Here is a 24,285-nt window from a genome sequence, read left to right as displayed (position 1 = left end):
AACCCAGTTTATAAATGTAACAAATAAGGATAGGTTTCCACAGCGGTGAGGAAGGGAGGGAGTGATGCTGGGGCTAGGGAAGGGATGCAGTGCAGCCCAGCATATTCAAGCAGGCGGCACTGGTCGCTCCCGGGGCTGCAGCAGGAGTGGCACCAGGCTCTTCCTGGTGCTCAGGGCAGGTGGCAGCCTGCTCTTGTCCTGATGCAGTCTGGAGCTGGCAGCAGCACCAGGCTCTTTTGGCATTCGGAGTGGGCCATGGTGATGGGAGGGGGACTGCTGCCACCCTAAAACTTGCCACCCGCCCCAGTCTGCAGCGGGACAGGAATAGGCTGCTGCCCACCCCAAAAGCCGGGAAGAGCCCATCGTCGCCTCTGATGCAGCCCTGGGAGCAGGTGATGCCGCCTGCTTGCAGCTGCTGGGCTGCGCTGCGCCCCTTCCCCCACAGACTTACTTTGCCGCACCCTGGGCCTCCGCTTCTTCTCACTCATGACAGCCCCTGCTGCAGCAGCCCTGGGAGCAGCTGACACCACCTGCCTGCACCATAGCATGGCGCAGTCCAGGGGCTGGGGTGAATGGGGACAAGCAGAGTCCTGGAGCCAATCGCATTAAGAGGGAATTTACCTCACATAATGAATTTGGGGTATAAAAAGGTCATCACATAAGAGCAAATTTACATATATAGAACTCGCATAGAATTGAGGGAAACCTGTACTCTTTTTACATGCAAAAAAAATGTTTTAAAATACACCACTCCTCTTTCCCTGTCATATCACTCCTGAACCAGGTCATAACCACCCGTGGTAGCATTCATCTCACTAAGTCTCAGTGAATCCAATACATAATACTTTTGTGACCATACTGTCACAACCCAAGGGTGTGATTTTTTGTTTGTGTGCTTCAGCACTGCTAAATTATTTTCCCGCCGTTTGTAGCTTTCTTTGCAGGGTGCGTTTCTTAGCTGCAGAAAGGAGATGCACGTTGCAAGGAGTTCCCGCCATTTGTATTCAGATTCGTGCCCCACTATTGGTCAGTTCTAAATTATTCCTATGTGGCAGCTAGCGATTGGCTTGCTAGCCGTATAAGAGGCTTGAGTGGTTTCCGCCTCAAGTTGGAGGACTCCACGAACATCAGGAGGAGGAGACTTCACATCTCGTGAAGATCTCCAAGCGCTGCGGAGCCTATCGGACCCAGCGTGAATATCAAGAAGGCAACAAGGGTCTGATCAGCCTCTCGCCTCTCCCCGTCGCCGAACGATCCCTCGACGTACCCTTCCCTGCGCGCAAAGTTCCACGGAGCCTAGCAAACTTCGTGTGAGTGAATTGTGAGTGAATCCAGAGCTCTGTCCGAGTCCTTAAACTGGGACTTAAGTGAAGTATTCCTGGAAGTTTTCCAGCCTGCACCGTGACCATCTACGGTGTAAGTAAACAATCTTAAACAACCATTAAGCGTCCGTGCCTAATTCTAGCGTGCCGCCTGCCTTCCCCAACCCGGCGTGTCCGGGCTGCTGGCCACAGCCCGCCGCGCGAAAAAAGGGCCTCGGACTGCTCCCGGGCCGCACACATACAAGGACTTCAAGGATCCAATGCACTGTTCCTTCAGATCTGCCTAGTAGCTTCTGAAAAGCTCATAGTAATATAGCATAAATGCCATTCATCTTTCCCTTTTTGTTCAAATTTTAAATCATCTGGGAAAATCTCCATTTTATCTGGTATCTTGGGACTTTTTTTTATTCCAGTGCAAATTCTATCCTCAAGTTCTTCGGCATCTAATAACAAACCCTCAGATTCCTAGTTTCCCAGTTAGAAACATATTCGTGCTTAAGGATACAAGAAAATAGGGATACCAGTTAAATGCCATTTAAAAAATAAATTGTTTGAGTCTACCATCTGTGAAATTTACTGTAGTCATGTTCACACATTTGCAGTCTTGGATCAGTTCCTCAAAAACTCATTCTGATTCATGTTTCTTTCTAACCTCCTAAACCTTGTAGGTAGATAAGCTGTATCTGAAAAGCAAAAACACCAAAGCCCAACCCTCAGTATTTAAGAAGTGTCTATGTGATTTTTTTTTTTTAATTAGAAATTTTTAACTGTAGAAAAGAGGTTATGAAAAGTGATAAATTAAGGGAGATATCTGTCCAGGGCATTTCTTCCCTCAGTACTTTTATTAGCACAAAGCTTGTTGGACAATTATAACAGAAATAACAAAATTTTAATGTGGATGACAATCAAGCAGTCTTTCAAATCTCATCAAGAAAGAATGCCATAACTATCAGTTGCTCCTTCAAAAGCTGACAGTGGCACATATGGAGGGTAGCAAAGATGAAGTGAAGTCTTACTATTAGTACTGAAATGTAACATACTAAGCTGGAAGAACTTTACTTCACACTCCATATGCAATGCATTCTGTTTTGGTGGCTTTTTTTAAATGATTTGGGAATTGAATGCAAAATACTTCCTTATCCCTGAAGAACTGCAAGAGATTGTCATTCAATCAATGAATTTGAATTCTAACCACAAAAAAATTATAATTATTAACATGGGCTACTGCTTGGTTAAGTTTCCTATCAACTGAGCTTTCCCAATTTTATATCGAATTCAAAGAAGCATCACACAATAACTGTTAGATGTATTCTTGAAATGCACCAATTCAGCCTCAGTAGATGCATTATACATTATATAAATTGGGTTCTCTCTCAGGTTCACTATCTGGATTCTGCTGCAATATGGAGTGTGAAAGACACTTTTTTTTTTTTAAACTGTTGAGAATGAAAGCTAATAAATGACTGCACTAGAAAAAACCCCAGACACTGGTAGCAAGCAAATTCATCTAAAAAATTCACCATTAAAAAAGATAAATAATCTAACAGATTAAATAACATTTTAATCTAGCAGTTAAATAACACTCTAAGAAGCCTGGATTCCCAGGTTCCCAGAAGCAGTCTCCCTCAAAAAAAAACAAACAAAGAAAAAATAAACCATAAAACCCTTGTATTAACATCCTCTCATTCCCTTCAGTACCAGTACAAAGGGTGAAGATAACATGATGCAGAGTTGTTTCTAAATTTACAAAAATGACAGAATACATACAAGTAAATGAAGTTTGAGATGTGCTGTCCACATGCATTCTCCTATTAGGGATGCATGGATAAAGATTTTCTTGGCTGATACCAATGGCTGATTATTAACTAGCCATATTGGCTGATACCAATCAGATAGCCAATTTACAGGAATGCAGCCTGGCAGCTTGGAGAGCAGCATCTGGCCAGTGAATCTGGGGGGTGGGAAAGGGCAGGTGGGGTGCAGATCAAGACCCCCCCACAGTAGAGGGAGGAAGTGGGGCAAGGGCTGTTCAGCCAGGGCAGTGAATGAGACCCTGGGAGTGGGACAGACCTGCAGGTGGCTCATCTGGGGAGCCTGGAGTGGGGGGTGAACAGCTGCCTGCTGCTATGTGTACCCCTGACCCAGCCCCCTGCTGGGAAAAGGCTGGCACAGCCCCTGGCCCTGAGTCCATAGTGGCCAGTCCACCCTGGTCCCACGCACAAATCCAGGGAGGTACATACCCCCATGCCTCCACTGGGGCTACCACCGCACAGCAGCGGGAAGCCACCTTCCCCTTCCCTCCACGTTCCTCAGACGAGTTGGCCTTGGGTCCGTCCACTCCCAGGGTCACATTCACCGCCCTGGCTGGGCAGCCCCTGCCCTTGCCTCATTCCCTCCCTCTCAGGGGGGGCCTCGATCTGCCCCTCCACAAACGCCTTCCCCCCCCCGCCCCCCCGGCACTCCCCTCCCAGATTTACTGGCCAGACGCTCTCCAAGGTGCCAGGCCGCTTGCATACGGTGGCTGCGTACATGCACGCGGCATTTATTGGTGACATCATCAGCCAAAAAAAAAAAAAAAGACGACTGATAATGTTAATTTTCCTGTTGTCAGTGCTGATCTGATATGTGACTGGTATATTGGTGCATCTCTTAAGTCCTATGTAGGTGTGCATGCATCTCATACTCAAACCTGATGACTCCCATCTCTCCTTATCCTCTGTGCATGCACAAGATAGCATGCAATTTCCACTTTGGTTGCAACAACAGAAACCCAGCATGTCCTGCACTTCAAGGAAAATAAAGAGATGGAGAATGTGCATATGGGCAATATATAAAGAATTCCAGTTCTTTACCAGTAAGGTAACAAATGTCTTTCCACTTCTATTGTTTCTCTATGTGCACACTATTTCTTAAGTGCCAGTTTGGTGTCACTCCAAATCAGCTAAGCTAGAGACAGAAATTACATGAACTGGTACAAGTAATCAGAAGCCTGTTCAAATCTGTAACACAACAGAAGTTCAGTACACAAACTGCCTTTGCAGTGGCCAAAACCAGTTAAAGATAAACCTGGATGGATGTAGTATTAGATTTCACTGATTTAGGTTAAATCAGTTTCAACTTCTGTCCTAGATCCCCTCCAGATTCAAGTTCACTCACAATCCCCCAGCATCCCCAGATGTTTTGCACCTCCCTTGCAAGCCCCACCACACAGGGTGGGTGGCCTAGCCTTAGCCAAAGCTATCTGCTGTAGCTGAGTAGGGACATGCTCCAGCACTCCCTGGCTTCTGGCCTGGGCCACTGCAGGCATGTGGCTGCATTTCTAGAATCAAAAGTCAATGTCTGTTCACTTGCTTATCTGTTCAATCTACAGTTTAGACTAACCTGAGAAGATTGAATCCATTCTCCTCAGGCTTTTTGATTTTCTGTATTTAGCCCTACAAATGGGTCTCACAGTTGAAGACCAACAGTGACAGATGTTGTATTTGCTTTGGAGGTTTCTATGAAGTCACAGTATTTGACAAAGGCAATGTATAGCATACTGTGTGGCAGCCTTGCAGACATACGGCATGTTCTATCAGAGTTGCTGGAGTTTTGGTGGAGCAACAAGCCCACCTTTAGCAACCTTACAGAACGTATTGACTCAATCGGATATTTAACTGGACAACCTCCGGGCTGAAAATCGCTATGTTTCTGGACCTTTTGGCCAAGGAAATGAATAGCCACAAGAAAGTTCTATGCAGAGAAAGACTCTTTACATCAAACATACGTAGCTTTAGTGAGTGAGATTTGCGAAAAAAAAAACAGGTAGGTTGGTTGGCTGAAATGCAATTCAGTGACAACCTTGAGTTAAACAAAAAAAACCCCAAAAAACAACTTGCAATCAGTATTCTCATTTGGACAGAAAACAGTCTCTACCAAAAATGCTTGGATCTCACCCTAATTCCCCAGTGAGGAAATGGCCACTATCCAAAGTTTCACTAAGCTATATCCAGGTAAAGGTAAACCTTGACATTGCTCAGTTTAAAGTGCTAGTGCTGTCTTCTGAAATGTGGCAGCCAGTTGCCAAAGGAAAAAAAAAACAAGAGACTGGCTTAACCCTTAGGGGACCAAATCCATCCCTTAGGGATTGTGCAATGCAAATCAAGGAAATTATGGAAAAGGGTATATATTCTCTTTTATGGAAGTACTGATACTTCTTCAGGAACTCCAGAGAATGCCAAGTGAAAGGAACAAAGGAAGGTCTAAGTCTACAATAAGATGGGTATTTGTTCTTAAGGGAGTGAAGGGTGGCCACAGAACACTGGAGTATAAAGTTTAAGCAGAGCTAAGAGGAAGGCCTTATAATCCGGGTGACCATATGGGACAATGTGAAATGCATTGCTCACCCTACAGGGAGTCAATGGCTTGTTAATGACCCATGGTTTTTTACTCCACCCATGTTAACAATCACCTGTGAAGTAACAATGAGTGTTAATGGTCATTCCACTAATCAAGCTAACCTATTTTAGGCCTAACCACCCATGCCCCAGTCAATAAAGCTATCAGCTTCTATTGTAGAGCTGGGCAATTATTTGGGCTGGAGGACTACTTAAACAGTTTTGGTGAGCTGTTGAGGGCTGGGGAAAGGGTGGGCAGGGGTATGCTAACTGTTCCCATCCAGCCTGCTGGCTGCCACCAGGAGCATGGTAGCAGCTCATCACAATGGATGGGGGGGGGATATGGCCACTCGGCATGCAACATCATGCCCTCCCCCATGTAGGCCTGGCTGCAGGGCCTGGCCTGTACAGCTGCAGCACCGACAGGAAAAACTAGGGAGGGAGAGGAGTCTGTGCGCTACACAACCTGGTCCCAGCTGTGGCAGAGCGGAGCAGCTCCTGGCAGCTGCTGGCAGGCCAGAAAGGATCAATTGGTGGCCCCGATATGGATGCAGGATGTATTTTGGCCTCCCCTGTTCTATTGTGTCAGCGCTTATGGCTTTTAATGTGAGGCATAAGAATTTGTCTTCAGGTTGCACTGGCTTAACAAAGTCAATAAAGTTAGAAAAGATTTAGGCAAGCCAGTGCATTAAGCAGTGTAGATATTCTTTTTTTGGTTTGGTATAAATGAACTGCTGCATAAATGACTAACAGCAAACTGGGCTGCATTAAACAGGATTGTTGCTTGCAAGCCAAGGGAAGTGATTCTCTTGTTCTACCTGGAAATGGAGAGGCCTCACTTGGAGTACTGTGCCCAGTTGGGTTTCTGACTTCAAGGCAGATGTAGATAAATTAGAAAGAGCAAAAAGTGACAAAAATGATTAGGGAACTGGAACAGGACTTGATGAAAGGCTGAAAGAACTAGGATTGTTTAGTGTGGACAAAGATTAAGACTGAAGAGAGAGTTGATAAAAGTTTTTAAAAAACCGGAAGGGTGATTATAGACTAATTCTCTGTGGTCACAGGGACAGGATATTAGAAAGAACTTTCTTATTATGAGGGCCTATAAGCACTGAAATAGCCAATCAAGAAAGGTTTTGGAATCTCTATCCTTGGAAGTTTTTAAGAGCATTTTAAAGAGACACTTGACTAGAGAGTTTTACTCAGAGCCAATCCTGAGCAAAAAGGTTGGACTAGCACACCATGTCCAGACAATCAAGCACGTGCCTGTTGCGGTGTCTCAAAGCAGTTTGAGATGCTGCATGTCACAAACAAACAAAAAACTGTTCCCCACACTGCATATTTGCAGAGAGGACTCTGGAAATCCTGGTATCAAACAAAAAACAAAAAAAACCAAAACCCAAAAAACCCCAAAACACACACCTCAGAAAAAAGTGGTGCAGGGAGTGCTCCGAGAACATGCCCTGAAGCAACCAGAGGCTTGGTCCTCTAAGGAGATACCCCAGCATAGGCCAGAACATCTCTATGGCTGCTGCGTGTCCCTGCTGCTCCAGCATGATGCCTCACCACCCGGGGGCCACAGATGGTGGCTGGAACCATGCTGGTCTTGTGTGAAGGAGTGTGCTGGCCTGGCTTCATTCACCTGTGCAGCCCCCGGGTCTCAGGCAGTGCAAACCCAGGTGCTGGACCCAGCTCCAGCTCCCCCTGGCTGCAGATCCAGGAAGAGCACAAGTGGCACAATTTGCCCCACACCAAAGTGCATGTTCAGGCATGTACGCTGAAGCACAAATCTCCGGCGCAAATGTGTATAGCTGCTATTTGAGCTGCTGCAAGTGCACATGCCTGCATTTGAGGACGGGGCTGTAAGGACCAACTTTTTTGACATGTCTGCCACAAGCTAAGCCCCCTGCCCTCTTCAAGCGCCACTCCAATCCCTTGCTCTTCTCTGCCCCCTTCCTGATCTGATGTACAGCGCACACAGGCTTCCCATGCTTCAGGATGGCCAACCCTGGACTAAATGACCTCCAGAGGTCCCTTTCAATCTCACCATTCTATGAATTAGGTACTGGTTTTAAACTAAGATGAAATAATTAACTTAAACCGAGATAAAGACAATAGCCACATAAGGATCTTCACTTGCAGGCAAGGCCCAAAACAGATTCAAGGTTCTTCTTTTGACTGAACAGCTTCTTCAGAATGCTGAGTTTTTAAGTATGAACTGCATTGTTTGTACATATTTACTACATCATTCTCTGAAGTTTTATTTAGTAGGATTGTGGGAATCAGTGATTAAAGTTCTGCCTTTAAACCAAAATAGATTAGTCATATTATGAAGCTCTTCCTACCTCCTTCCCCCTTTTTGAATTTCATTTGTCTGTGTGCTACAACAAACTTTCAACAAAAATAATGCAAGACATTTTTACATACAAGCCTCTGCTGGAAATTTTTATTTACACCTACTCTGAATTTCCGACACTTCAGATCTCACACACTCAATGAAGCTGATGAGAATGGAATAGTCACATTTTTAATACCAAGATGAAAAAGAACCAAAGATTAAAAACATCATAAAATACACAAAAGAACATCTATAAAAAAACAAGTGCAATGTTTTACTTGTTATTACGGGAGGGGGGAAGGGGTGCTTACCTGCATCAGCTCTGGATCGCTGACCTGGTGTCTTTCCAAATGGGGTCTTCATTCATCTGTGTTTAAGTGAGCAGCAAAGCTGCTGGACTAGGGTGAAAATCCAGTTCTTTCCAACTTTCAAGATTTCCTCTTAGTTGTAGAAAGATAGAAGCCGCTTCTTATTAATCCACCATCCAATTAATAATTTGTTTTTTCCAATTTAAGCTGAAGTATTTTCAATTATATTGCCCTGCAAAAACAAACAAAGATTTCAGCACCCAATTATAGCGCTTGGAGAATATAAGCAATGCAATACAACCCTCCGCTCCTTTCATTTTTGCAGTCAATGAAAGTTTGCCTTTTTTTATTATTATTATTTTGGTTTGGTGTTCAGCAAGTACAATGGAATAGCCTTGCAGAAAACCAAATCTGATCAAATGGTATTACTGAAAGGATGTTCCTCTATTTTTTGTTCCCCCCCCCCCCCACCAGAAATCTGTATAGAATGGACTATATTTAAAAAAATTCTCAAAATGATCAAAGCAAGACAGAATTGATGATTGAGCACCACATACTTACCATAGTGTAGTGGAAAGAGTGGGGTGATATGTCGTTAATGCAAATACCTCCTATTCACACACCAAAAAGTATCAGTACTAACCATGTATTTCTGATAGCTCAAAAGACCATCAGATTTATTACCCAGCCAAGAAACCACTAGAGATAACAGATGATTTAAGATTTTGCACGCAAGTTATTAGGGGAAAGAGGGGACACTTCATTTAGCTAGAGAAGGAAATTATACTTGGGAAGCTTCAGTCTCTGAAAAAAATTGCAATACACAATTAATGGCAAATTTAAGCTCTTTTGTAAAAGGGACTCAGCATGTGTGGTTTATGAAGACAAGTAAAAAGTATCTGGCTCCTGAATCATTTTATATCATTATTCTCTTTTGGGGGGGTGACAATAGGGGAGACTATGTAAAGTTTGTATTTACTATTTTTGGAGGTCTAATTATTAATGTATTTGATGTTCTGGAAAAGCTTGAGGGACTATGAATCAGCTTCAAGTCTATGTTGAAGCTTTTGAGCTAGAAAACTGAAAGATCCTATTCAACCTATTCACCTCAAGCACTGCAACTATCTAATGCAACTGACACACAAGCACACATCATGGTTAAAGAGTTCCAGACTTTGATAATCCTTATGAGGCAACATTCTGCTTTCAAACATATGCCTGTACCACTGCCACAAATATAACAAAAGCTACAACTAGGGATTTGTTTTCCATCTTAAATTCTAGGGGAAAAGAATGCCAAAAATAGTTTGACCACTTTTTAAAACCTTTTATCTCAGTCAGTTCATTATTAGATTGGTTTTAGCAGAGTCCCGATTCCTTTTGCTAGAAAATGTCATTGTATGCACCAAAGATCTAAGATGTAAAGAACTTAGAGCAGAGAAAGATGTGAGCATGTGAAGCAACCTAGAAAAAGCTGAACAGATATTATTTTGAGAAGACAGAGAGCTTGTGTGCAAGAGTACACACGCACAGGAGAGCGAGCGAGATATGTTAAAGGAGGACTTCTACTTGCATTCTCTTAGTTTGACCATTCATCATTAGATTCTCCGTTTCTTTCTTTTAAAGGTCTGGTACTGACCATAGCCAGATATTACATTAGTAAAACAGACCACCGGACTGATCAAAGTGGCATTTTCCTATGTTTCTACATTATTTCTCAATGCATGCTGTGCTGTCTGTTAAATCAGTCAGGTTTAAGTCTGGCTTTCACACTTATTGTAGAAGTGCCTAGTTGCAAATAGTTTTTAGAACAGAACGAAAAAGACAGGTGAACACAGAACGTACTGTTAACGCGTACGCAGTGCAATGTTAAGCATAACATTTTTAGAAAGAACTAGCAAGAAATCATATGGAAAACACTAAACAATAAAAACAACAGGATGCTAATGCTGTTGCCAACTGGCAAAATTTAGATAACTTATTCGTAATACTCCTTGAGCTTAAAACAGATAATTCTACCAGGAAAAACCAAGACAGTCACAGAGAAAATACCCAAGCTGGGGGTGTATACTTACATAAACTTAGCATTTAAAAAAAGTAAATAAATTGTAATGCAAGTGTAAAGTCTAAACTAGTTGCACTGTTAGCGGAAGAAAAAGCACATTTTATGAATATGCATGTGCAAGTTTTGCTTGCAACAACCCTAAAGGGGAACGTCTGTTCACCAGAGCACCCCAAGGGATGACAAGATCGAATGGTAATAAACTCCGCCGCAACCGATTCAGGCTGGACATAAGAAAGAACTTCTTCACTGTCCGAGCCCCCAAGGTTTGGAATAGACTGCCACCGGAGGCGGTTCAAGCACCCGCTCTGAACACCTTCAAGACACATTTGGATACTTATCTTGCGAGGATCCTATGATCCCTGCTGACTTCCAGCCCCTGGGGCAGGGGGCAGGACTCGATGATCCTCCGGGGTCCCTTCCAGCCCAAATGTCTATGAATCTGTGAAAGTACTGAGAGTCTTGAGAGGTGCAAGAAGATGGTTGATATTAGGCAAGCTATACATTTTGCTACACTATTTGGTCTTACATTTATCAAAAGTTTAATGGTCTTCTTGCTAATTTAATTAGGCTTTCAAGCCATATTTTAAGAGGTAAATTCAAAAGTACCACAACCTCAACTAGGCAGCAGTCCATTTCAAAGTATGGCACCTTGCCCTCAAAGCAGGAGAGAGAAACAAGGGAGGAAGGAAAAGGAAAAAAATCCTAGCCTGTCCTACTCTTCTCTGCAGAAAGGACTGCAATTTCAGTGGGTGGGTTTGTGGCTCAAGGATTGGTCTCTTAAAGTCACCTCAAGACCCACCAATGAGAGGTGGTAGAGATCATCTCAAAATGATGGACTGCGGATGACAACAATGAGGTAAATAACCAACAGCAAGAAATCTATGCCTGCTTCCACACTACTAACAACCAATTCAGTTTCACCTTGAAATAGAACAGGACTATTAGACTAGGTACCTTACGTTTGTGTACTGAAGCATTTTCTACAATGTCATAAATAACTATTGCCTCCAGTTGACAAGTAGTTATATTTTGAAACGCATGGTGCTGAGATGCAAGCTAATTCTTTCACAAATCATATCTACCAAGCAACATACATGTAAAGCAGAAACTAACAAAAAGTTAAGATTCCTCCTCATTATATAAGTTTGTGGTTCTGATACTACCAGTTCAGGTAGGCATTTGGCAACATAGAATCATAGAAAATTAGGATTGGAAGGGACCTCAGGAGGTCATCTAGTCCAACCCCCTACTTAATGCAGGACCATCCCCAAGTAGATCATTCCAGCCAGAACTTTGCCAAGCCAGACCTTAAAAACCTCCAAAGACAGCGATTCCACCACTTTTCTACGTAACCTCTCTAGTGCTTCACCATCCTCCTAGTGAGAAAGTTTTTCCCAATATTCAACTTAAACCTCCCTTGCTGCAACTTGAGACCATCGCACCTTGTTTTGTCATCTGTCACCACTGAGAACAGTCTAGCTCCATCCTCTTTGGAATCACAGTTCAGGTAGTTGAAGGTTGCTATCAAATCCCCTCTGTCTTCTCCTCTGCAGACTAAATAAACCCAGTTCCCTTAGCCTCTCCTTAGAAGTCACGCGCACCAGCCCCGGAACCATTTTTGTTGCTCTCTGCTGGAATCTCTCCAACTTGTACACATCATTTCTACTGGGGGGGGAAGAAGAGCAAGCAAAAATGGACACAGTACTCCAGATGTGGACTCACCAGTGCAGAATACAGTGAATAATTACTTCCCTCAATTTGCTGCTCCTACCATTTCAGCCCAGTATGCTGTTAACCTACTTGGCAACAAGAGCACACTGCTGACTCATATCCATTTTACTGTCCACTGTAACCCCCAGGTCCTTTTCTGCAAAGCTCCTACTTAGCCAGTCAGTCCCCAGGCAATAGCAGTACATGGGAGTCTTCTGTCCTAAGTGCAGGACTTTGCACTTGTCCTCGTTGAACCTCACGAGATTTCTTTTGGCTCAATCCTTCAATTTGTCTAGGTCACCCTGAATCCTAGCCCTACCCTCCAGCGTATCTACTATACCCCCAGCTTGGTGTCATCCACAAACTTGCTGAGGGTGCAATCCATCCTATCTTCCAGATAGCTAATGAAGATATTGAACAAAACTGGCCTCAAGATTGACCCCTGGGGCACTCCACTTGATACTGGCTGCCCGCTAAACACTGAGCCATTGATTACTACCCACTGAGCCCAAGACTGCAGACAACTTTCTATCTACCTTACAGTCTATTCATCCACCCTATACTTCCTCAGCTTGCTAGCAAGAATGCTGTGGGAGATGGTATTAAAAGCCTTGCTTAAGTCAAGGTATATTACAGGGGTCAGCAACCCCCGGCATGCGTGCCGAGCATGGCATGCAAGGCCATTTTCCTTGGCACATGTTGGGGCCGGGGAGGCATCAGCTGTTTGCAGCCTCCTGGCTGCAGCCGGCCCCAGCTCTGGGTAGCTGCTGCCAGCCAGGAGCCCGGGCTGCTCCCAACAGGCAGCTCGAACACTGCAAGCCCTGCTGGAAGCAGCCCGGGCTCTGTGGCTATCAGCAGCTACCCAGAGCCAGGGCCAGCTGCAGCCGGGAGGCTACAAACAGCTGCTGCTTCCCCGGCCCTGGCCCCAACGGGCGCAGTGCCAGCACCTGCTGCCTCCCCAGAGCCCGGGGCCAGAGGGCAGCAGGTGTTTGTAGCCTCCTGGCTGCAGCCGTCTCCAGCTCCGAGTAGCTGCTGATAGCCATGAAGCCCAGGCTGCTCCCATGGAAGCCCTGCTGCAAGCAGCCTGGGCCAGCTGCAAGTACGTACTGCCTCTCCACCCTGGCCCCGGCCCCGGGCTCCGGGGAGACAGCACATACCCACAATGCTCTCCATTGTGCTGCCCTCGCCGCTTCTGCAAAGCAGTGTTGGAACACGGCACAGCAGGGCACAGAGGGCGGCACAGAAAGCTGCCTGCTCCCAGCTCCCCACTGCCCTGCCACACTTTCCCTGCAGGCAGGGGCAGCAGCGAGGGGCACAACCCTGCGCTGCTGCCCACGCTGCTCCCGTGCACACAGGGGAAGTGTGGCAGAGCAGCAGGGAGCTTGGAGCAGGTGGTCTTTAAACTGCATATAGCAGTGCTGTCCAACTATTGGTCTGTGGAAGGTTGAAGTGCAATCCCAGGGCTCCTGCCCAGCCACCACTTCCATCATTTCAGCTGTTGTTGCAATAAGAGTCTTCAGGCTCCTCCCTGCAGCTGTCACTTCCTGCCTTCACCCCTCAGGTCTGGTCAGGGCATCAGCATGGAGGTGAGGGTGTGTCTGACGCCTGGGTGGGAAGGGAGGAGTGGGGGCATGAAACAAAAGAAGTCAGGGCCAAACTAAGGGGTGGGGGGCAGGAGGCTGCCCCAGGGTGCATGGGGATGGGAGCATCTACACCACCACCACAGTGAACAGCTCCTGCTGGTGCAATCCCCAAGGGCTTACAAATTAGACAACTCTACTACACGGCACTGGATTTTTAACAAATGTTTATTTATGCTACAGATCCAATCATTTCTATTAATAATTCAGAATTTCACAGGCAAATCAGGTAATGGTTATGTTTTAGCCAGTACTGAAGCAGTTGTATTACAGGTGTAAAAATCAGAGTAATTTAAATTCATAAATACATTTGAAGATACTGGATAAGATACCCATTTACTTCAATGGGACTTGAATTTTTTATTCTTCTGAAACCAAATTATTGCAAAATGACACGGACATATACAAACACTTTCAGCTACATATAACTGAACATTAGGCAAATTTAAAGCAGTTTCATAGGTACTGTCAAAATTATAAAAAAGAAAACAAACCCTCCACTAATTAGCTTGCAACTGGTCCTGCTAACCCAGGAAACTTGTATACAATTAGCATTTAAATAAAGAAAATTAAATTCACTTAGTTATACATATTGCAGCTTTAGTTTAATTGCAGAGTTCTGTACTGATCATCACATGTAGCATAGATAGCCATCAGTACCATAACATCATGATAAATCAAGAAGCTAAACTGCATTTATTAAATAGCTTTAAAACAATTATTCCAATTAATTTTTACATTTCTTTTATGTTCAAAAATGCACTGCCTGTCATTTTTTACTAAATGATAATTAAGGTTTTTAACTCATAATTTGGTGTCATGCTCGATATAGACAGAAAATGAAACTCAAAGCACAACATTTTAGAATTGTTTTTATCAACCGTCACCAGTGATTCTCACCCAGGGTGCCACAAGATCCTTTCATAGGTGCCATGCAATATTAGCACTGTTAGGTTTGCAAACATCTACACATGATTTGCAAGATAAACTCAGAAATTTCAAACAAGAAGCCACAGTGTCAAAAACTTGCTCACCTGTTGTGGGCTTTCCAGGTTCTTTGCAACAGAACAATTGCTCTATTATTTTTCCATAGTTAGAAAAATGAGTGAGTACTAAGACATGACACTTTGAAGGGTGGCGTCTTGAGTAAAAAGATTGAGAACCACCAAGTTGCACAATTCTTCTGTGTCTGGTTGTATGTTTGGGGTGTGCACGTGCAGCCTAGCTGCATACGTATGGCTATGGCAGATGGCTTGCACCTGTTATTCAATGATTATAAAACAAACCTTTGCAGTTACACCTAACATAGGCAGCAAAATGAAGAAAGCAATTTTGTCCAGCTAAACTGGCAGCTGGATCAAGCTACAACAAGAGACCTGACAGGAAATGTCATATAAGCCTTGAGCTAAATAGGCCAAACAGAGTATATTACTGTTTTTGTTCAAGAATGTTAGTAGCAGTGACTGATGCTATAAATTCCAGCTAACTGACATTTTCTAGGGCCAAGAAACATCCGATTCTGTTCAGTTCCTACAAATCTCAGTAAAATAAATAAAATAAACAAATCTGATAAGGTTTATTAAATACAAACAATATATAAATGTGGGGTATCAACTAGCGAAGAAAGTCAAAGAAGTCAGTAGGTTCCAAAAGGCCTGCTGCCAGGCTGTGCGCCATCTTCTTCCTCCCTCCTACCTCTCCACAGGCAGTACAGGGAGAACCTATACTGGCTGTCTGCAACAGCACGAACAGATACTGAAATGGGTATAAGTAAGAGTCAAGATGCATCTTTGTTGTTGCCTCTTATCAAGCCAACCAGACAGGTAATCCAGGTAATACCAAACTCCTTTCTAAATTATTTGTTTATACTTAAAATAATTCTCTAGACTGAATTTTCTCTATTAATATGCATGTCGGTTCTCAGCCATATTACTAGTCAATAAAAATCACACAGCAGATTTGAGTTGCTTATTTTGCCACACTTTGGACTCCTGCACCATTAGTAAATGCCAATGTGGGGACTTTTGTTACTAGCCACTTGAAGCCATTATCCTATGAGAACCCTAACTCCTCCCCCACCCCCCTGCCAATATTTAAGTAAGCCAACATTCCTAAATATGTACTTAAAAAGCATAAACTACAATCCTTTACTTCAGTGGTTTTCAACTTTTTTTTTTTTAACTTGTGGACCCCTAGAAAATTTTAAATGGAGGTACAGACCCCTTTCGACTGTAATTATGGGTATTCACAGACCCCTTTGGATTGTAAGTACGGGTATTCACATAAGTTTATTTTTAATTGATCACAGTCATCTTTTGTGGACCCCTCAGATATAGTCTGTGGACCTCCAGGGGTCCATGGGTTGGATACCACTGATCTGCTCTTATCCCATCCAAAAAACCCAACAATTTTATCAAGTAAGCATTACTGTCAGGGGACTGCATTCCGGGCAGGGGGAAAAGAAATGTTTGTCAACTGTCAGAAGGAAGCAGAAAAATGCACCCAGCTAGAAGCAGGAAAATAGCCAAGCTACCCCGATAAATATTCCTGTGCCAACGAACTGCCACAGTTCAGGAGGAGATTGACACATCAACCAATAGGCAGGCCTTCTGGCACCATCTAGTGGCTTCCTCCTCCTAGGACTTCACCAAATTAGTTTTCAAATATAGTCAAATACAAGGGCTGTTTTTAGACGGGGTTTTAACCAATAAGACCCGTCAAGTGTCTGTAATACTCCAGGGCGAAACAAACTGAATAAGTTATTCTGAATTTAAAATATATCTGGTGCAAAAAAAAAAAAAAAAAAAAAAATAAGGATAGCAAGCAGTATTTTCTTTTCTACATCTTCTAGAAGCCAGTTCAGAACCATCTGGAACATTACGGGAATATCCAAACTACAAAAGTATCATGGTTTGGCAGGGGTAAGAGAGAAAGGAGATGGGACAGAAAGTGGTTATGGAACACAAGTAGTAAAGAACATTCTTATAGGTCCCCCAAACCCCATGCAAGTCACTTGTATATTCCCTACTTCAAGCTTAATAGGATGTCAAACTCTTAACTTTTTGTCTTCTGAAAGCCACAAAACAAAAGCCAGACATAAGAGAACACATGCATGCCTACTGTCCTTTGTCTGAATTAGGGACCAAGTTTCTGGCTGTACTAATTCGAGCAAACTGACAACTATTCAGTGGAGAGTCTATACTTATTTACATTTCAATATTCAGAACCATAATTTTAGCTCACCTGGGATTTAAGACCAATGATGGCATCTGATGTCCGATTTCAATTTTAAATTCACTGGTTAATACGGCTGGAATTCAAATTCAGGCATCACCTATCCTTCATTATCTTTTAGGATTTGTTCTAGGCAGTTCTTCCCCCTTTACTTTGGTTTAATTCTGAAAAACCACAATATAATTTGTAATCACAACAGTAACATCAATTTGACTACATTACCCTAACTCTTCCCTCATTTCTTAAATTTAATCTGGGCAACTCTGAAACATCATCCTTGGGGCAATGAACTGAACACCTTGTAACATTCTTACAGCAGGTGCCAATTGTCACATACCTGAATTCAGTTACAGCTACTTCTGGTTAAAAAAAAAAAAGATGAAAAAAGTTGCAGTACACTCCACTAGAACGCCTTTATCCAACATACTTAATGGCATAAGCAGATGTCCAGTTTTTGCCTATTGCTTGCAGTGCAACAAATGGGAGGTGATCTGCATATGTTAGGCACAAACTGCTTAAGTGCAAAGGAATTTTCTGGCCCCAATGTCTATTTCGTAATGATCTTGTACTCTGTTTCATCACTTAGGTAGTTAAAACTGAACAGGAACTATCAATTTCAAGGCTATTATTAGGCCCCTGGCAGACATTAGAACTGTGTGAGAACTGTAACACGCCAGCTGGCCCTGCGTTAAAAATTACCTTGGGATACTTCCACATCACAAGAAGTTGTTGTTTTAAAGAACTACTTCTGTGGCTGATCCACCATTTTTATCCAGGGATAAACCCATTTAACAACACACTCAGTACTTGATACAACTTGCATATTACATCAGTAACATCAGTCTGACTACAGTTTGCAACAATCTGCTAGGGCCTGTAAGGAATAAGTTGCCCTGAGAAACAAGATAAGGAGCCTTCAATGACATGCAAAAACCTTAGAATATTGGTCTTTTTGTTTACTCAGAGTATGTAACTTATCTGAATGTAAAGTGCCCAGCCTTTTTTCAGTCCAAGCTTACATTGTAGTTCAAGGGCCTTGCAACTTCAAATGGAGTTTTATAAAATTATATTGTGAAAAGGACAATTTTGGTATGACAATGCATGCTGCATTTTAAAAGTTTACAAGTCTGCACTTTCTGGAAAACTGAATCACATACTAAAAAGTCTAAATATTAGGACAATATTCTTCATTACCACTAGGCATACTTTGTGAGGGAGAGAGAATGCACATCCTTCAACAATCAGTTGACACAGAGCAGCATCAAAACTTACATACCATCTCTTATCTACAGAGTCGTTATTTATGCAGCAAAGACTTTGTTTGAAGAAAAGTTATATAAACACCCTGCATTTGAATTATGCCTCTTCATTCAGACCAACTATTACAATTAACAGTATGAGCTTGATTACAAAAAAAAGGCTCATACACTATGAATAAATTAACACTGTGAAATGAAATGCATTGATATGCTTGCTTGCTTAAAATTTCAAGCTCCAAGCACTCTTGAAGGACGCTTTATGACAGCTAAAATTAAAGTACATATGAATATGGTGACAGTGCATTCTCAAAAAACTGGAGAACCATGGTATTACATTCCTCACAAATCTTCGATGCCTCATCTGCATCTCCCTCCCTCCAATAATTTTCCAAGACTTCTATCTAGAACCTCCATCTACTGTTCCAAGAGCTGTGATTTTAACATTTAACACAATACAGCATGAGTGGTTTCTTTCTTCACAATACAGCCAGCAAGATATTCTCCCTCTAAGCTGATGCATTAGATCAATTTGTCATTCAAAGATTTTATTACAGCACTAAGTACCATACTAAAGCATTTTTCTTCTTTATAAGCCTATGGTTATCTGGAGTTAAGTGGCTGGAGAAACTCTACTCTTGAAATTCAATTCAGTCATCTTGGAGGATGGGAGACGGTAGGAACTGTGAAGTACACCTTTGCTGTATTCATGGAACAGCTAAAGCCAAGGCTGTTTCAGCAAAACAACCCCCCCTCCTCCTTCCCTCTACTACAATGATTACATTGTAGACTGCCTGTCCTAGAAGACTGTTCTAATTCGCAAAAAAGGCTAGTTTAAAACCTAATTTTAGAACCAGGAATATGACCATTTCACTAGAGATTACCTCACTAAGCAGACTGAATTGGAGCAGAAAGAGCTAAATCTCTAAGAAAATAAGCATTTAGTAAACCTAACAGCATGAACTTTTTCTCTGAAACAACATTAAGAATAGTATTTATCTTGTCCTTCAACAAACTGAATCCCCAGGTGAAATAATCCATAAATTTGAGACTATTCAAGTATTCTACAGCCCAGGAGCAATCAAAGATTTAAATGTTTAGTGTTAATTGAAATCATCTAAGTTACAGTACACACAAACTCAAACTGTGCTATGCATACAATGAGGTTTTGAAGACTTCTAAGATTTTCTAGGCACTGGAATAACAGCTAAATTTTGCAAATGTGTGCATCTCTAATCAGATTTTTAAATCCAGGAAAGTAAGTACCTTTGTAAGTAGTTTGACTTTCAGATACCAAATTGTCAAAAATCCCACAAGGGCAATGGGAGATACAGATGCTCCCTGCTTAATTTGAAGCTGAGGATTAAACCATATTATTTTTGCATATAACATGCCCCCAAATATAAGCATGAACCCTATTTTTTAAAAGCCACAAGTGGGGGGGGGGGGGGCAGGGAATCTTGAATACAAGTAAGTGCCAGAGGTCTGGGGTCTCTGGGGTTGGGGACCACACCCTGGGGCCAGTCTGATTGCTAGTACTGGGGATGCATGGTAGAGTCTGGTAGGGTGCACAGGCTTTGGGGCTGCGTGCCAGGTCTGACCCTGCACACTGGCTCTGGGGCCATGGTCTTGGACTTGGACCATTCACTAGCTCTGGAGCCAAGTGCTGGGTCAGACCTGGTACACCAAGTCTGGCCGCAGACCAGCCCCAGGCAGAATCCCGTTCCACCATGACTGGGGAGGCTCCCCATGGGTCTGGTAATTTGACAATCCAGGGGGCAGGGAGCTGTGAAGGAAGGGGAGGGAGGGTTGCAGCATTAATGCCCGTGGCTCTTAGAGCCGTGGCAGGTAATGCTGCTACCACTCTGCCCCTTCCCCTAAATCTCCAGACCCATGAGGAGTCCTTCTCCTCAGATATAATGTGCACTCCAATTTTCCCTAGCTGGTTTTTAGGGAAACAGTGCAGGTTATATTACAAGAAAATATAGAAACTTGCACCAATGTATTTGTATGCAGCTGGTTAGCCTAGAAGCATAGACAAAATTTACTAGGGCATCCAACACATCCGTGGATTGCAGCTTTTACAAAAAGCATCCTTCATCTGCAGTCCAATATCTTTTTTTTTTTTTTTTTGGGGGGGGGGGGGCGAATACTGCCTTTACTAGATCCTGAAGATTTCATGCAGTGAACCACAGATAAAAACTTAGATGGCAGCTTGTTAGGAAGCATCATTAGCCAGCTTTTAGTTTTTGAATTTTTCCTAGAGTAGGCCAACAACCATCTACACAGAAAATTAAAATGCAGTTTTAGTGAAATTATAATTGTGTTAACTTTAATCTATGTTGCATAGAAAACAAAAAAAGTAACAAAGATGTGGCAGCACATTTCAGTGCAGCCTGTACAAAAGCACTGGGAATCCTAGAACAAGGGTTTTCAACCTTTCTTGGTCAGAGTATGGGGCAGGGGTGGGCAAAATGTGGCCCGCCAGGCCATTTTATCCAGCCTGCGGGGACCCTAAAAAATTTAGAAAATGAATATTTTATCTGCCCTGGGCTTCCTGTCATGCGGCCCTCAATAGCTTGCCAAAACTCAGTAAGCGACGCTGTACCCAAAATAACTGTCTGCCCCTGGTATGGGGAGTCCCCTGGCAGCCGGTTAACAAGCCAGGGGGAAGAGGGAGGGGTCATCACCTGCGCAGCGTGGGGCAGCAGAAGTGGAAGTGCCACCAGCGAGCTTGGCAGTGCCGCCGGCTTCTCCGCACTGCTGCCGCGTACCCCCTAGGGCCTTCCAAAGTACCCCTAGAGGTACATGTACCCCTGGTTGAAAACCCCATGCCCTAGAATATATACTCTGGATCCTAGGCCATAATAAAATCTGTTCACCATGCCTTCACACCTATTTTTACTAAGGAGGATTAAAAAAAATAAAATTGTTTTTTTTAATATATATATTTTTAAATATATATTAACATCGCACCACAGTGCGATGCTGTGGCTAGTAAAGCGACCAAAATGCTGGCTTGCATCCATAGATGTTTCTCAAGCAAATCCCGGGACGTCATTCTCCCCTTGTACTCGGCCTTAGTGAGGCCGCAGCTGGAGTACTGCGTCCAGTTTTGGGCTCCACAATTCAAAAAGGATGTGGAGAAGCTTGAGAGAGTCCAGAGAAGAGCCACACGCATGATCAGAGGTCAGGGAAGCAGACCCTCCGATGGCAGAACCCCTGGGGCTCTTTAGCCTGGAAAAGCGCAGGCTCAGGGGTGATCTGATGGCCACCTATAAGTTTTTCAGGGGTGACCACCAGTATCTAGGGAAACGTTTGTTCACCAGAGCGCCCCAAGGGATGACAACTAGGTCGAATGGTCATAAACTACTACAAGACCGTTTCAGGCTGGACATAAGGAAGAATTTCTTTACTGTCCGAGCCCCCAAGGTCTGGAACAGCCTGCCACCGGAGGTGGTTCAAGCGCCTACATTGAACACCTTCAAGAGCAAACTGGATGCTTATCTTGCTGGGATCCTATGAACCCAGCTGACTTCCTGCCCTTTGGGCAGGGGGCTGGACTCGATCTTCCCAGGTCCCTTCCAGCCCCAATGTCTATGAAGTCTGTGAAATCTATGAAAAAATTGGATTTTATTCAAATTTTTTATTATTTAATTGTATTTTTTATATTTTTGTTAAGATTTAAAACAAACAAACCCATATAAGGATAGTTTTAACTTAAGGTATGTTAAAGCTCAAATATATCAACATGCATCAGGGATTATAACTTCTAATTATATACTATTTGAGACAATATATTCATGCAGCTTTTTTTAGAAAAGTTCTATAAATAGGTCACAACAGGCCATGAACTATATTAGGGGCACAATCTTATGGAGTTCCCAGCAGCTTCTCTATAGATTAGTAAAGATTAAAGAAAAACACTCTACCCAACAGGACTCAGTGTTTAGTCTAGAACAGTGTTTCTCAACCCGTGAGTCGCAACCCAAAAGTGGGTCTCAGGATAATATGAAAGGGTCGCAAAAAACCTTTGAAAATAGATTCTCCTTTAAAAGAGAAAAATGTGGGAAACAGTGGCTTTTCCCTTGCAGGCTGTAAGAGTTCCAGGCTGCAAGAGACGGCTTGAGGCCCCCCATACCCCACACAAACCATGCACACCATGGGGCTGGGGCCTGGAGACAGGGGCCAGAGGTGAGGGGCACTGGCCATCAAGGATTATAAATGCATCCTGGTACAAAAAAAGTTGAGAAGATCCCATTAGGCATCTCTGAGATGCTTAGTTTCAGTTTTCAAACTGTGGGTTTGCACCTTCAGAGATAACATTCTTGTTAACTGTATGTGCAGAGAGAAAACCAGGGATCTGGGTTTTCTGTTTCCCACAGAAAAGTGGAGTAAACCGTGGATTTTATCTTCACGGGAGGCAAAGGCAGATTTCTCATTTCATGGAAGAAACCAGCGAATTGTGCAGTACTGCAAAGAGCCCTCTGGAGGCTGGCAGAGTTCCAGCCCGCAGGGGGCTGGGAGAGAGTCAGAGAAGGGTGATCAGGCAGGGGGCACCATGTGTATGTATGGACGAACAGTTCCTGCAGGTAAGTTGGGGGGGGGGGGGAGGAGGAGGGGATTGAGCCCCTCATAGAGAGTTGAGCAGGGCTTGAGCTTCTGCCCAGCCGGGCAGTGCCTGGGGCCCAGGATTGCAGTGGGCAGCTGCAGGGCCGCGTTGGTGAGCAGGACAGGGCCGTGGGCAGTTTGTCTGGGGGGGTGGGGCAAGCTCCCCGCTTTTGCACGGACTCTTGGGGAGGGAAAGGACCCGCCCCCCCCGAACTGTGTGCAGGGTGGGGGCAGGCTGCCCACTGCAGGCTTGGGTGCTGGGGGGGGGGGGGGGGCTGCTCCCTGCTGCTGTACACAATCCCCAGGAGCAAGGGGGACCCATGCCCCCCAGATCTGCATACAAGGCAAGTGCTGCCCACTTCAGGCTCATGGTCCCCGTCCTGCTGCACCACAGCCTGGTGTATGCAACCCAGTGCTGCAAAAAAACAGTGGAGCCATGCAGGAAGCTGCCTGCCACTGCGAGCTCTGCGCTTCTGCATTCCCTGCGCACAACCCTGTGCTGCTGCCCCCGCTGTAGCCGTGCAGGCAGGAAATACCTTGTCAGGATAACAAGGAGTACACACTGGCAGGCAGCTTCCTGCATGGCTCTGCCATTCTTTGTAGTGCTGGGTCACACACACCAGGCTGTGAAGGTGCCAGGAGAGGGCAGCAGGGTAGGAACCAGCAGTGGGTAGCCCCCACCCTGCGCACAGATCTAGGGGCACAGGTCCCCCTGGCCCCTGGGAGTGCACGCCGCAGCGGGGAGCAGCACCCATGCCCAAGGCCACAGCAGGCAGACAGCGGGGGGGGGGGGGAAGCTGGGCTCCACTCCAATGCAGCAGCTGCCGCCTCCTGCTAGGGGCTGGCGGCTGTGGAGCTGGGTCCCTGGCCCCATAGCCCTGGCAACCAGAAGCCCCCCCCTAGCAGGGCTGGGGGAGCAGGAGTTGTGGGTGGGGGGCAAGAAGCACCAGCAGGGCCAGAGGGGGTCTTTTATTTTAATAATGGATTGGGGGGGGGGGGGTTAATTAGAGAAAACCAGGAACCCTAGAAATAACAGGCCTGATTACCTACCCATCAGCCCTCCTGTCTCTCCTGTCTCCTCAATACTGCAAATTTGTATACCCAGAGTCAAGCCCTTCCTTCTTTTTAAAAGTGCAAAGTTTCAAAAAGTTAGATGAACAGAGGATTTTTGGGGGTGGAACAGATCTGGGCAAGGAGGAGGAGTCTGGTGATAAATTCAAGGAGGGAGGAGCAGTAGAAACAAAAGAATTGTTTTGAGCACACTATTCCAGAAGTCTTGAGGGGTAAGTTTGAGTACAGTCTCTTCAATGATTTGAGAGCTAGTGAGGGAATGGTATACTAGAAAGGAAAACCTATCATGGCAACAGGCTTGCCAGGCCATAAAAGAGACCCTGTTTGGGAAAATTTTAATGAAGTTCTTCTACC

General features: G+C 44.2%; 1 protein-coding gene across 9 annotated transcripts in view; it reads right to left on the bottom strand.

The window, feature by feature from the left end:
* The window catches only part of SPIN1 (spindlin 1), a 94,463-nt gene that overhangs the window by 35,248 nt on the left and 34,930 nt on the right, over positions 1-24,285 (bottom strand). For 5 of the 9 annotated variants that reach the window (XM_059724871.1, XM_006277571.4, XM_059724872.1 and 2 more), the window contains 2 exons: positions 17,003-17,157; positions 8,348-8,576 (listed from right to left, as the gene is read on the bottom strand). In XM_059724871.1, the coding sequence (XP_059580854.1) occupies positions 8,348-8,399 (52 nt within the window). In that variant the 5' untranslated portion in view covers positions 8,400-8,576; positions 17,003-17,157. The remainder of the gene's footprint in view (positions 1-8,347; positions 8,577-17,002; positions 17,158-24,285) is intronic. The other 4 variants (XM_019478079.2, XM_059724873.1, XM_019478078.2 and 1 more) reach the window with 1 other exon arrangement.

Source organism: Alligator mississippiensis, chromosome 3, assembly GCF_030867095.1.
Source record: "Alligator mississippiensis isolate rAllMis1 chromosome 3, rAllMis1, whole genome shotgun sequence".
Classification (NCBI taxonomy): Eukaryota; Metazoa; Chordata; order Crocodylia; family Alligatoridae; genus Alligator; species Alligator mississippiensis.
Note: the sequence above shows the minus strand (reverse complement) of the source record. Positions and strands in the feature narration are given on the sequence as shown.